At 41.8% G+C, this 15,293-nt stretch overlaps 2 protein-coding genes across 2 annotated transcripts in view; one reads left to right on the top strand and one right to left on the bottom strand.

Moving 5' to 3' along the window:
• LOC126418512 (chromatin modification-related protein MEAF6) overlaps window positions 1-1,311 on the bottom strand; it is a 54,594-nt gene extending 53,283 nt beyond the window's left edge. Inside the window, exon 1 of the mRNA XM_050085311.1 lies at window positions 1,220-1,311. Within this exon, the coding sequence (XP_049941268.1) occupies window positions 1,220-1,297 (78 nt within the window). The 5' untranslated portion in view covers window positions 1,298-1,311. The remainder of the gene's footprint in view (window positions 1-1,219) is intronic.
• A 214-nt stretch (window positions 1,312-1,525) lies between these two features.
• Window positions 1,526-15,293, top strand: part of LOC126418511 (peroxisome biogenesis factor 2) — a 94,426-nt gene continuing 80,658 nt past the window's right edge. Inside the window, exon 1 of the mRNA XM_050085310.1 lies at window positions 1,526-1,739. Coding sequence (XP_049941267.1) covers window positions 1,698-1,739 — 42 coding nt within the window. The 5' untranslated portion in view covers window positions 1,526-1,697. The remainder of the gene's footprint in view (window positions 1,740-15,293) is intronic.

The following is a 15,293-nucleotide window of genomic DNA, read 5'->3' as shown; positions in this document are numbered from 1 at the left end:
GGAGGAAGTATAGCCGAAAATTCGCACAAGAGCCAGGCGAAAGGTCCGGTACAAGTTTCTGCACATTCCTGGAGCTCCGCTCTTCAGGGAGGGAGCTGTGTGGGAGCATGCAGACGAATAGTTGTGTGTGCACAGTGCAGGGGCATAATCATTTACTCTTTGCTTTGTGTTTGTTTTTGTCTTAGATGTTCTATGTTAATGTCTGACTCATTGCTTCACAATTAAGTTGAACATTAAGAATACGAACGAGTCTATCATTAATAGAATGGAGCTACGTAGTGACTACAAATATAATGGGAGAGATGAAATGTCGGAGGTGGCTGCCACACACTGTTTCCTCTACAGTGCAGTAGACTTTTAAGAAATATGAATGCAAAAGATTGCTTCACGTATTGCAAATAACTTAGACTAATTCCAACGGTAAAAGTGTTATGGTTCCGGGAAGCGAAAAAGAACTTAGTAGAAGTCAACATTACAAAAGGATACAATCTAGATTAGGATGTTCATGAGTCTTCAGGAGGTGGTCAGAAAGCAGAGCACTATATGGATTGAGGAAAGAAGAAAAGCACATAGCGAAGGATTGAAAAAGTACTGGAAAGAACTAAAATCACGAAATAAGACAACATCATGAGAGAGTTCCTTCATATGGTCCATAGGTGGCCAAAACTGAAGAAAGGCACACGGACATCACATTATTACCTCCATATTAATGGCAAACTGTTTATCAGTTTTCTAACTACATTGTCTGTATTTGACAGTATAACTACAAAGCAGTTAGGCAACCTATTTATCAGTTTAGATTAAATATTTGTTTGAGTTATTAAAGTTATTATATTAAACAAACAAACATTTATTTTTATTTTATATCAATATTTACTGGACTTAGGTGCAATTGAGCTTAAAAATCTTGTGTGTTCTATTAAATGCATACGCTGTTGCGATAATATCCTACTAAATTTTTATGTTTGGGGACAAATTACAATTTATGGACTAATTCCATGGTCATACATCGAAAAGTCCCACAGAACAAAAAGAAAAACAAATAGTTTAATAACTTAAGTGGGAAATCGAATAAGGCTACAATGTTTACATACAAACATAACCTAAGTACACAACATCACTTTGGTCACATTATTCAATGAATATCGTTACTGAAACATTAATCACATTGCTAGGACTACATCGTTCCGTAACTTTCAACGTTGTGTATTATAATTACCGCGATTTCTGCTTTCCTCTTCACTAAATCAGCTAATTCAGCTCTAGTGTCAACAGTACCAATGTTTCTGGACGCCATTATTGTATTTGTACTTACTAACGTAATCTATCGATTGCGTATCGATATGCCGTAAAATTTAACTCAGGCTTTAAAGTTTAAATAGTCCGACATATATTTTTAAGAGTTAACGATCATAAGTATTGCGGGATGCACGTATATTAATATGAAAATATATATCTTACATAAATAGGTACACAGAGTCTCCCTAATATTTCTCTACATCGTGTCAAACTACCAAAAATCATCTTGCGATGTGTTTGTCAGTGCGTTACAAAATAAACAGCAGACTCACCTATGTTTATATATCTTGTTTTTGTTGTGGTCCGATAAGATACAGTATGATAGCGTGTCCTTAATTTCGTGTTAAGTGAAGTGTTTCTTGCGATATATCCGTAAATTAAGGCAAACAGGCGTTAACATGGGATCGGGCCGCTCAGATGATGTTACGAGAGTGACACAAGTAAGAAAACAACATGTTTTTTAAACGAATCTATTGATGACTGCGTATATTGAGAAGTTCGTGCTGTTGATCAAACAAACTTCGGTTGACTGTCAATGTATAGGTTCATTTCACAAATATTCTGTAACCTAGTTCTAGCCTTGACTAGGTAGTAGAGGACATTGAGGCTCTGGCTAGGGATCTGAATGAAAAGGACCAGACGTTGACAGTAGGGGAAGCAGGTAACAGCGTGGCCAAGAATAGAAAATGCAGTGCAACATCACAAAGTGTGAACCTTGTTGAGATTTTGCAGCAGCACGATCCAACGAACGGAGCCGTCAGGCGAATTAACCAGAAACTGATCAGTTTAATAGTGACTTCGAGCGGAGCTCACATCAGTGGGCGCTGCTTTTGTGAGATGGGGATACAAAAGACGTTGCATGCACCTTATAAGCATGGGGAGTTATAGATTAGTTGAACTGATAACGGAAAATTAAGAGGCAAGGTGGTTCACGATCTGTAGAATTCCTTTTAATATAGGCCTAGGTGTGAGAGGAAAGCCTTTTTATGGTTGAATACCTCATTCAGGCAGACTGCTTTAAAAAAGATCAAGATAAATGAATGCAAAAGAAATTTGCTTGGATAACCATACCAATATGTATATTATCGGACGGAAACGAACTTGACAAACTTCTTGTATGTTTATGTGATCCTTGAATGTCAAAAGGAATTTGATGTCATTTCTAATTTTTACAGTAGTATACAGATCCCCAAGGGGGAACTTTAAAGTATTCCTACAAAAATTTAAGTGATTATAATGCTATCTGTCAGGTGATAGCACAGTTAGGCCTAATGAAAAATAAAAACAATAAGCGTACTATGGACCATGCTTTCCTTCATGCCTACCCGGATTTTTTTCTCTACACTGTTCAACTATAATAACATGTCCTGATTTTAATTCTAGTTGATTATATTTGACCAAATCTTGGATACCCATACTTCATTTAATTCATCTTTGGATTCTGCTAGTATATCTGACAACTTCTTGTCCCTAAATTAAAAATTGTAGAAGGGGAAGGTTGTGTATTTATTTATTCATACAAGGATCATCTCACAATGATACAGGATTTGTAAAGGTAATACAATGCTATCAATCATCCAAAATATAACATACAGCATACATAACATGCCTTTAGAGGTTAGGACAGGTAGCCTGCAGAGACAAGACATGTGATCGACCATGGTCTTGATTAGGGAACTATTCCTGCTCTTGCCTTAACGATATAGAAAAATAATGGAAAACCCAGATCAGGATGGCCGGACAGAGCAGCTTGTTCCTCCTGAAAATGAGGCTTTGGTCCTAACAGCTGCACTGCCTCTTTTGTTAGTTCTCTAATTTTAAATGTTTCTTCATTTCCACCCAAATTGTTTCATGTGACTTGTAATATAAAACATAGTTTTCTTCTCCATAGCTCACACACTGAGGACACCCACTGATGAATCCTGGATTGTTGCTCATCACATGCTATATAAAACATTGTTCCATACTTCTCTGCCACTCACACTAAAACAGCCACTGAAGACTCATGGACTGAGAAGACTGTGCTGTTTGACTCTGTTCCAGATCTCCTGTTTGACTATGTACTACTATCCACCTGAAAAACTAAGCCATCGGACATTACTATCATGTATTATATGTCTTGACACATGATCCTCGTGATTGCAGTATACCGTGATAAAGTACTGAAATGGGACAAGGTGGTGTAGTTATCCACTTTCATTTCTGTCCATTAATCTGAGTCATCTAAGCAATCTTTAATAGTGTAATATTCATTACTAGTGAGGAACGTGTTCACTGCCTTTTTAAACACGCCTGTTTTAGTAATCTTTTTCATTTCCATTGGCAATTTATTATACAGTTATATTCCCTGATGTAAAATGCTGTTTTGGGTTCTTTGTTTGTTTCTTTCTGGGTAAATGTAACCCAGACTGACTTTTGTTCCATGATTATGTATAGAACTTTAGTGCAGTGTTTATTAATATTTTCTCTGATGTACACCACATATTGGTGTATACTCTCACTTGGTGCAGTAAGGATGCTCAACTTTTTAAATAGTTCTTTACAATGAGCCCAGCTACTACTTCCAGTTATTATTCTTATGGTCATTTTCTTCAGTTTAAAAACTGTTGCAATATTTTATGCCTTTGATCCCCAGAAAAGAATCCCATAACTAAGAACTGAGTGGATATAAGCACTTCAGTTTTATTTCCTGCATTATGTATCAATTTTGTTATAATGCAATAAAACTGTTGTATCACATGTGTTATATTCATTAAGAGAAAAACTGCGTAAGCCATCATAGCAGTAACAGAGCAGCATGTTAACAGCATTTTGATTGTCTTTTTAAATAATGTCAAAGATAATCCAGTCACATAATAGAAATGTAATAAATGAAATAAATAAAGGAGCTTTTCTTGACCTATTTATCTCTTTACGTTACCGCCTTTGAAATGATATCTAAAAGTAACCACATACATCATTCCGAGTGTAGCATTTTCTTACAATGACATTCATAAAAATTCGGATGCAACGGCTTTGTCAACAAGTCTGCTTGATTTTTATGTGTCAAAATGTATCGAACATCAGTCATTCCATCCATTACTTTTATTCTGATGAAATTATGTTTTATGGTCGTATGTTTCAATCTTGATTTGTATAGGCCTATATGATTCCTGTAGTGTATGATTGCCACTTGACTATCACACCACACAAGAGTTGATTCCATCGTCACCTCCTTCAGGTTCAGGCTCTTCAATAATGCTCTCTTCCTACTCCCCCTCTTGCCTAGGCTACCACTGTAACTTGTTCAGTTCCCGTCGTGTTCAGTTCAACTGCAGTTTGTTTCATACTCTCCCAGGACACTGGAGATCCTGCCAGTAATGTTACATATTCCATAACACCTTTGTGATCTTTTCTACAAGTAGCCCAATCAGCATCAGCGACTACTACAAGTATTTGACCAGGGGGATAATATGCGAGTTTGTAATGCGGTGTTTCCTTCATCTAGGCTATCTTAGAACACTTTTTGCTGCATTCTGATGGTTCACATTAAATTTTGAACTTTGCTACTGGGAAAGCTATGTCTGGTCGAGTCCTCTGAAGGATAAAGGAGTCTACTGACAAGCTAATGATGATGAAGATTTTTAATTTCCTCATCACACTTCTCATCAAGGAAATTAGGTTTCATTTTCATTGCGATCTTCTCTCTCTTAGCATTTTGAAGCCTAGTCCTATCAAGTAGGCCTAGTTGATTACTGTACTCCTGAGAAAGACAGATTGTTCCATTTTCTCTGTGCTCAAATTTCACACCTGATATCTGTAAAACAATGCCCATGTTCTCGATTTCAAAGCGACATTCTAAAAGAGTTTTTACTTTTTGCCTCATATCTCCATTTTGTGCAAATTTAAGCGTATTGTCCACCTATACAGACAGATCAATGAAAAATCTAGGGTGGAATGTAACAATATAATAAAAAGGGGTTGCTACTCATCATATAGCAGAGCTGCTGAGTCACAGAGAGGCACTACGAAAACACTGTCACACAATTAGCTTTTGGCCAACAAGGCCTTCGTCAAAATTAGGCAACATAAGCACACAGACATACTTACTCAAATGCAACCCACACACACATGACCACAGTCTCTGGCAGCTGGAGCCAGACAGTGAGCAGCAGGGCATTATGGGAGAGGCAACTGGTGGGGATAAGGAGGAGGCTGGGGTGGGGAGGGGGAGGGATAGCTGGTAGGGGTGGCGGATGGTAAAGTGCAGGGACGAGGTGGAGAGTGGGGCAGGCAGGTGCAGTCAGGAAGTTAGACGGAGGGCGGGGGAAACATATACAGATGGAATAGCTATCACGTCCTTTGCACTTAGCTTTTGCACACATGGATGTATATCATTTTGAATAAATCCCAGTTTTTCTAGTGAGTTATTTAAATGATCATTCGAGCATATGCCACTTTGCTTTGGTCCATATATTGAGTAGTCTAAGTTGCAAACGAAACTTTCTTGACTCTTTTTGAAACCTTGTGGCTGGAGCATAAATACATTTTCCTTTAATTTCCTGTGCAGATATGCACTCTTTAAATTATACTAATCAATATGCCAATTTTTCTCAACACTGGCTGCTATCAATAAATGAATCGTTTTGAAATTTGAAACAGGAGCATAAGTCTGTTTGTAGTGTACACCTTCTACTTGACTAAATCCCTTTGAGACTAAACAATCTTTAAAAATTTACTTCTCACCAACTGTTTTGTATCTAAATACTCATCTGTTCTGTTCAAGAGTTATGCCAGATGGTAGCTCAACCAGTTTCCAAGCATCTTGATTCTTCAGAGAGCTAATTTCTTTGTTCATTGCAGCTATCCATTCTTCTGTTTCATGATAACTTATGGGTTCATGATACTGTTATGGTTCATCACTATTCTTCCCTTGCTCATTGTTTATTCATGCTTTTTCAGTAAAAGCCTTGTCTTTGGTACAAAGTGTCATTATTTAAACATGTTTTTTCATCCATTACATCTACTTTGTGTGGTTTCATCATATTCACCAACCTCCTGATTACCTTCAGTTTCTTCCAAAATGTCATCCTTATTTGAGAAACCATAAAATTCCTCTTCAGTGTTAGAATCTTTTCTTTCACTCTGTATTCCATCTTAAGTACTTGTCAATGATAATATGCTGTCATTGTACAGCTCAACAGATTCTTTCTGTTTCTTATTTTCAGTTGAGCATTTGCCATTAAAAAAATTCTTTAAATATACAGTCCATGGATTCCACAGTGTGTTTCATTCTTGTCATCCAGACCCTGTTTCCATGGCCATATAGAGAATATCCTGTAAGAACACATTTTTCTGCTCTTCTGGATAATTTAGAACGACATCTTTGTTTGGATACGTGAACAAAAACTTTGCTTCCTGTCACATGTAAGTGTCTCACTTGCCCACAATTCATAAGGCATTTTTTCGTTGTTGTGGCTGTTTTTTTGTTGTTGTGGCTATTTGTAACACAGTTTCCTATGTATCTTGCAGTGAACATCAGCTCAGCCAAGAACTCTTTGCTAAATTACTTCCTGATAACTGTAATTATAGAATGTCCATTAAATTTCTGTTTAGGCTTTCATCTATGCCATTTTTCTGTGGTGTACACTTGTACGTCATTGTTATTTTATCCCAAATTCCTTGAGATTCACAGAAATGCGAGCATTTATGTGAACAGAATTCTAGGCCATTGTATGTGTGAATACTCTTCAAGTGTTTTCTGGTATGTATCTCCATTTGCATCTTCCATTTCTTGAATTCTTCAAATACTTCATCCTTATTTTTTAAGAAAAGAACGAATATATATCTGCTTGCATCATCCACAATACTCATTAAATATGTATTATCTCTGATACTTGGCACAATAGTTTCCATGAGATCCCTATGAACATGTTCTAAAATGGTTGTTCATTCCTTAGAATCTTGTGATACAGTTTTCAGAAATGATCTTCATGCGATTTACCTACCAAACAGTCATCATGTGGGTTTATTTTACCTTTTTCATAGTCTAATCCGGTCTGCTTCTGTTCTTATCATGTTGTGTTGTACACTTACTGACGTGCATCATTCAACTATGCCATAAGTTAAGTGATTTTGAGTCACATTCCTTATTTCACAATAAGTTTATTGAGCTGTACAACTGAATATAGCTTCAATACAAGAGAAGGAAAGTTGCTACTCACCATATAGCGGAGATACTGAGCCATGATAGGCACAATAAAAAGATTCACACAAACATAACTTTCAGCCATTAAGGCCTTTGTCAGCAGTAGACACACACACACACACACACACACACACACACACACACACACACACACACACACTCACACAAGCGCAACTTGCACACACATCTGCAGTCTCAGAGAGCTGAAACTACACTGCGAGCAGCAGCACCAGCGCATGATGGGAGTGGCGACTGGGTGGGGTTAAGGAGGAGGCTGGGGCGGGGAGGGGTAGGGATAGTATGGTGGGAGTGGCAGACAGTGAAGTGTTGCAGTTTAGACGGAGGGTAGGAGAGAAAGGGGGGAGGGGGTAAGTAGCGGAAAGGAGAGAAATAAAATTAAATGAAATTAAAAGACTGGATGTGCCGTTGAATTGACAGCTGTGTAGTGCTGGAATGCGAACAGGGAGGAGGCTGGATGGGTGAGGACAGTGACTAATGAAGGTTGAAGCCAGGAGGGTTACGGGATCGTAGGATGTATTGCAGGGAAAGTTTCCACCTACGCAATTCAGAAAAGCTGGTGTTGGTGGGAAGGATCCATATGGCACATGCTCTGAAGGAGGCATTGAAATGAGGGGTATCATGTCTGGCAGCGTGTTCAGCTACAGGGGGGTCCACTTGTTTTTTGGCCACAGTTTATTGGTTGCCGTTCATGCAGACAGACAGCTTGTAGGTTGTCATGCCTACATAGAATTCTGCACAGTGGTTGCAGCTTAGCTTGTAGATCACATGACTGGTTTCACAGGTAGCCCTACCTTTGATGTGACAGGTAATGTTAGTAACTGGACTGGAGTAGGTAGTGATAGGAGGATGTATGGGACAGGTCTTGTATCTAGGTCTATTACAGGGGTATGAGCCATGAGGTAATGGATTGGGAGCAGGGGTTGCATAAGGATGGATGAGTATATTGTGTAGGTTCGGTGGACGGTGGAATACCACGGTAGGAAGGATGGGAGGGATAGTGGGTGGGACATATCTCATTTCACTGCACGACGAGAGGTAATAGAAACCCTGGCATGGAATGTAATTCAGTTGCTCCATTCCCAGATGGTACTGAGTTAAGAGGGGAATGCTCCTAGGTGGCCGGACTGTGGGACTTTGGGAGGTGGTGGGAGACTGGAAAGATAAGGCATGGGAGGTTTGTTTTTGTACAAGGATAGGGAGATAATTACAGTCAGTGAAGGCTTCAGTAAGACCTTTGGTATACTTAGAGAGGATTGCTTCGCCACTGCAGATGCTACGACCATGGGTGGCTAGGCTGTACGGAAGGGGCTTCTTGGTATGAAACGTGTGGCAGCTGTCGAAGTGGAGGTATTGCTGGTGGTTAGTAGGTTTCGTATGGACGGAGGTACTGATTTAGCCATCTTTGAGGTGGAGGTCAACATCTAGGAAGGTGGCTTGTTGGGTTAAGTAGGACCAGGTGAAGCAAATGGGGGAGAAGTTGTTGAGGTTCTGGAGGAATGTGAATAAGGTGTCCTCACCTTCAATACAGATAGCAAAGATGTCATCAGTGAATCTGAACCAGGTGAGGGGTTTGGGATTCTGGGTTTTTAGGAAGGATTCCTCTAGATGGCCCATGAATAGGTTAGCATAGGATGGTGCCATGCCGGTGCCCATAGCCGTACCACGGATTTTTTTGTAGGTAATGCTTTCAAAGGAGAAGTGATTGTGGGTGAGGATATAGTTGGTCATGGAAACTAGGAAGGAGGATGTTGGTTTGGAATCCATAGGGCTTCTGAAAAGGTATTGTTCGACAGCAGTAAGGCCGTGGGCATTAGGAATGTTAGTGTACAGGGAGGTGGCATCAATAGTGACAAGCAGGGCACTGTGTGGTAAAGGGAGAGGAACTGTGGGGAGTTGGTCAAGGAAATGGTTGGTATCTTTTATATAGGAGGATAGGTAATAATAGGTTGAAGGTGTTGGTCTACGAGAGCAGAGCTTCTCTCAGTGGGGGCACAGTAAACAGCCACAATGGGGCATCCTGGGTGGTTGTGTTTATGGACTTTAGGGAGCATGTAGAAGGTGGGAGTGCGGGGAGTGGTAGGGGTAAGTAGAGAGATGGACTCTGGGGAGAGGTTCTGGGATGGGCTTAAGGATTTGAGTAGTGACTGGAGATCGTGCTGGATTGCTGGAATGGGATCACTGTGGCATGGTTTGTAGTCCCACAGAAATATCAGTCCTTTCCAAAGGCCTCACCTTTTGTCTCACTCCCAAATTCAACCATGCAGGACTAGTTAAAGACCTTCTCTCCTTCTCCTGGTCCCTACAGTGGAAACACTTTTTGCCACCAACCCGACCAATCAGACTCAACCAAAGACCAACATTGAACCTTGCCTAACTCATTTCACTCCCCCATCCAACCGTGATCCACCCCCACTGCCTCCAAACCACCCCCTTTTAACTTTCCAGAATTTCTTATCCTCAAACCTTGCCTCACCATCATTCCCCAAATCCCTCAACATGCATACTAACCTTACATCCACAGAAAGAACTACGGTCCACCGTCTAAAAACTCATCCCGATCCTATAATCCTACCTGCAGGCAAAGGCTCCACCACCGTAGTTTTGAACCGCAAGGATTACATGGCAGAAGGACCCCGTCAGCTATACACAAACCGTGCCACAGTGATCCCATTCCAGCACGATCTCCAGTCACTACTCAAATCCTTAGGACCATCCCAGAACCTCTCCCCAGAGTCCATCTCTCTACTTACCCCTACCACTCCCTGCACTCCCACCTTCTACATGCTTCCTAAAGTCCATAAACCCAACCACCCAGGAGGCCCCATTGTGGCCGGTTACTGTGCCCCTGTGCCCCCACTGAGAGAAGCTCTGCTCTCATAGACCAACACCTTCAACCTATTACCTATCCTCCTATATAAATGATACCAACCATTTCCTCGGCCAACTCTCCACAGTTCCTCTCCCTTTACCACACGGTGCCCTGCTTGTCACTATTGATGCCACCTCCCTCTACACTAACATTCCTAATGCCCACAGCGTTACTGCTGTCGAACACAACCTTTCCAGACGCCCTATGGATTCCAAACCAACAACCTCCTTCCTAGTGTCCATGATCAACTATATCCTCACCCACAATTACTTCTCCTTTGAAGTCATTACCTACAAATAAATGTGCGGTGCGGCTATGGGCCATCTAGAGGAATCCTTTCTAAAAACCCAGAATCCCAAACCCCTCACCTGGTTCAGATTCACTGATGAAATCTTTGCTATCTGTATTGAAGGTGAGGACACCTTATTCACATCCCTCCAGAACCTCAACAACTTCTCCCCCATTTGCTTCACCGGGTCCTACTCAACCCCACAAGCCACCTTCCTAGATGTTGACCTCCGTCTCAGAGATGGCTATATCAGTACCGCCGTCCATATCAAACCTACTAACCACCAGAAATACCTCCACTTCGACAGCTGCCACCCATTTCACACCAAGAAGTCCCTTCCGTACAGCCAAGCCACCGTGGTCATCGCATCTGCAGTGATGAGCAGTCCCTCTCTAAATATACCGAGGGTCTCCCTGAAGCCTTCACCGATGGTAATAAGTCCCACAGTCTGGCCACAGAGGGGCATTCTCCTTGTAACTCAGTACCATCCAGGACTGGAGCAACTGAATTCCATTCTCCGCCAGGGTTTCAATTACCTCTCGTCATGCCCTGAAATGAGAAATGTCCTATCCACTATCCTTCCCACCCCTCCTACCGTGGTATTCTGCTGTCCACCGAACTTATATAATATACTCGTCCATCCTTACGCAATCCCTGCTCGCAATCCCGTACCTCATGGCTTATACCCCAGTATTAGACCTAGATGCAAGACCTGTCCCATACATCCTCCTGTCACCACCTACTCCAGTGCGGTCACTAACATTACCTCTCACATCAAAGGCAGGGCCACCTGTGAAACCAGTCATGTGATCTACAAGCTAAGCTGCAACCACTGTGCTGAATTCTATGTAGGCATGACAACCAACAAGCTGTCTGTCCGCATGAACGGCCACCGACAAACTGTGGCCAAAAAACAAGCGGACCACCCTGTAGCTGAACACGCTGCCAAACATGATACCCCTCATCTCAATGACTGCTTCACAGCATGTGCCATATGGATCCTTCCCACCAACACAGCTTTTCTGAATTGCGCAGGTGGGAACCTTCCCTGCAATAGATCCTATGTTCCCATAACCCTTGTCCTCACCCATCCAGCCCCCTTCCTGTTCCCATTGCAGCACTACACAGCCGTCATTTCACCGCCACACCCAGTCTTTTAATTTCATTTAATTTTATTTCTCTCTTTTCCGCTATTTACCCCCTCCCCCCTCCACACCTTCTCTCCTACCCTCCGTCTAAATGGCAACACTTCACTGTTCACCACTCCCACCATACTATCTCTCCCCCTCCCCGCCCCAGCCTCCTCCTTACCCCCACCCAGTCGCCACTTCCATCATGCACTGGTGCTGCTGCTCGCAGTGTAGTTTTAGCTTTCTGAGACTGCAGATGTGTGTCCAAGTTGCGCTTGCGTGAGTGTGTGTGTGCGCGCGTGTGTGTATGTGTGTCTACTGCTGACAAAGGCCTTAATGGCCGAATGCTATGTTTGTGTGAATCTTTTTATTGTGCCTATCGCGGCTCAGCATCTCCGCTATATGGTGAGTAGCAACTTCCCTCCTCTCATATTGTTACATTCCATCCTGGATTTTCCATCGTTTGATTTGAACATGGCTTCATATTTATGTAATGTAAACAACCTCCCTGCTGAATTTTAATGAGCAGTCTTCCAGATTTACATTGATCTTGCAACCTTCTTTGTTGAAAATGAACTTTCTATTGTTTTCAGTGAGATGCCTCACAGCTAAGATTGCAGGGTTAGTCTCAGGCCCAAGTAGTGTATTGTTAGCTACAAATTCCTTAGCTAAGTATTGCTAATTATCTTTGCAACAATATTAGAAAAGGAAAGTTACTACTCACCATATAGCGGAGTTGCTGAGTTGTGATAGGCACAACAAAAAGATTCACACAAACATAGCTTCCGGCTATTAAGGCCTTTGTAAACAATAGACACACACACACACACACACACACACACACACACACACACACACACACACACACAAGCACGCGCGCGCAAACGCAACTCGCGCACACGTCTGCAGTTTCAGGCAGCTGAAACCACACTGCGAGCAGCAGCACCAGTGCATGATGAGAGTGGCAACTGGGTGGGGGGGTAAGGAGGAGGCTGGAGTGGAGAGGGGGAGGGATAGTATGGTGGGGGTGGCAGACAGTGAAGTGTTGCAGTTTAGACGGAGGGTAGGAGAGAAAGGGGGGAGGGGGTAAGTAGCAGAAAGGAAAGAAATAAAATTAAATGAAATTAAAAGACTGGGTGTGCCGTTGAATTGACGGCTGTGTAGTGCTGGAATGGGAACAGGTAGGGGGCTGGATGGATGAGGATTGTGACTAATGAAGGTTGAGGCCAGAAGGGTTACGAGATCGTAGGATGTATCACAGGGAGTGTTCCCACCTGCGCAGTTCAGAAAAGCTGGTGTTGGTTGGAAGGATCCATATTGCACATGCTGTGAAGCAGTCATTGAAATGAGGGATATCATGTTTGGCAGCGTGTTCAGCAACAGGGTGGCCCACTTGTTTCTTGGCTACAGTTTGTCAATGGCCATTCATATGGACAGATGGCTTGCTGGTTGTCAAGCCTACATAGACTGCAGCACAGTGGTTGTAGCTCAGCTTGTAAATCACATGATTGGTTTCACAGGTAGCCCTGCCTTTGCATTTACTGTACCTTTACCCATGGCTTCTGTTTTTCTGCCACCAGCTAAGGTTATGATCTCAGCTAAAATATTTTTACTAATGGCTAAAAAATAATTTTCATTTGGAGGCATGTGATAAGTTACCCCAAAATCTACTATCCAGTTATCACTGTTCAATATAACTCTGCCACAGGCAGCACATATACTAACAGCTCCTAGTTTCTTTTGTTCCTTTTTAAATTTCCCCTTTTCAGGGCAGTTTCTGGATATGTGACGGACTTTGTGACAGTTGTAACAAACAAAAGTACCTATCTGTGTTGTTTCTTTCCTCATTTGTTCCTGCCCTTTGTCATGGTCCATAAGTGCATTTTTCAGTACTTTTGAGTACTGGCACCAGTATTAACTTTCGAGGACATTGTAGCATGCTTAAAATCATTATCTGGCAAATTGCACAAAGCTGTAACTATTGCATCCCATTCGCCTGAAAGTTCACAAAGAATAGTCATAGCTAAATCTCCGTCTTCCATTTCATCATCAATATTAGCTAGATTCACAATTCTTCATTTTTAGTGAATATAACTTCTGTCTTAGTTGCACAGTGCAAAACTTGCTGCCCGTTGGAGTGTATAATTTTTGAAGTTCTTCTATATTATTTTTGGATTTGGCAAATTTCGTATTTGCACTTACTGCTTGTTGCATATGCAGAGTACAACTTTTGCTAGTACCTTATCTTGACATGTTATACACTGAGGTGACAAAAGTCGTGGGATGCCTCCTAATATCATGTCAGGCCACCTTTCGCCCGGCATAGTGCAGCAACTCAATGTGGCATGGTCTCAGTAAGTCATTGGAAGTCCCCTGCAGAAGTATTGAGCCATGCTCGTGGCTTGGTGACATGTTTGGCAACATGAAGTCCACAAATGGCTGCAAATGGTCTCAGAGTAGCCGACATACTTGCTTCCAGCCAATGATAGGGTCAGATGGACCAGAGCACCCAATCTATTCCGTGTAAACCTGGAACACACCTTTTAGGGTCCACCACCAGGTTGCACAGTGCCTTGTTGAGAACTTGAGTCCATGGCTTTGTGGGTTGGAACCACACTCGAAAACCCTACGATCAGCTCTACCAACTGAAATTGGGACTCATCTGACCAAGCCATGCATTTCTAGTCACCAATGTGGTCACAAGTTCAGGAGAGGCACTGCAGGTGATGTCGTGCTGTTAGCGAAGGCACTTGTGATGGTCATCTGCTGCTGTAGCCCATTAACACCAAATTCCACTGTCTTTCATTCAGTATTGCTTGTTTGTTATCACTGACAACTCTATGCAAATGCTGCTGCTCTTGGTCATTAAGTGAAGGCTGTTGGCCACTTTGTTGCCTGAAATTTGGTATTCTCGGCATGCTCTTGACACTGTGGATCTCAAAATATTGAATTCCCTGATGATTTTTTAAATGAAATGCCCCTTGCATATAGCTCCAACTACCATTCCATGTTCAAAGACTGTTATTTCCCATCATGTGGCCATAATCACATTGGAAATCTTTTTCATGTGAATCACTTGAGGACAAATGACAGCTCTGCCAATGCAGTGTCCTTTTGTACCGTATGTACAAGATACTGGACTACTGCCATCTGTGTATGTGCATATCATTGTCCACTGACCTGTCATATCAGTTTATGTGCCTTTTCATTAGCATCTGGTGCACCTTCACCATGTTCTGTCTCGCAAGGCTGAATTAGAGTCCACAAATCAGAATCTATTTGAAGCATAATTCACTCTGTTTAGTTTCTCAGTTGCGTGTCTGTTCTCCATTTTCTCTGAACATTTAACTACTCATTTTATTGTCGGTTTTCATTTCTATGATATTCACAAACACAGCTCGGTCTCATTTAAGGTTTTCCAAATGCATTGCATAAAAATTGTCAGCCAGTATTGGTAGATTTTTTGACCCTGCCACACGGATGACTTAGATTAGTTGA

This window comes from Schistocerca serialis, chromosome 9 (genome assembly GCF_023864345.2).
Source record: "Schistocerca serialis cubense isolate TAMUIC-IGC-003099 chromosome 9, iqSchSeri2.2, whole genome shotgun sequence".
Classification (NCBI taxonomy): Eukaryota; Metazoa; Arthropoda; class Insecta; order Orthoptera; family Acrididae; genus Schistocerca; species Schistocerca serialis.
Note: the sequence above shows the minus strand (reverse complement) of the source record. Positions and strands in the feature narration are given on the sequence as shown.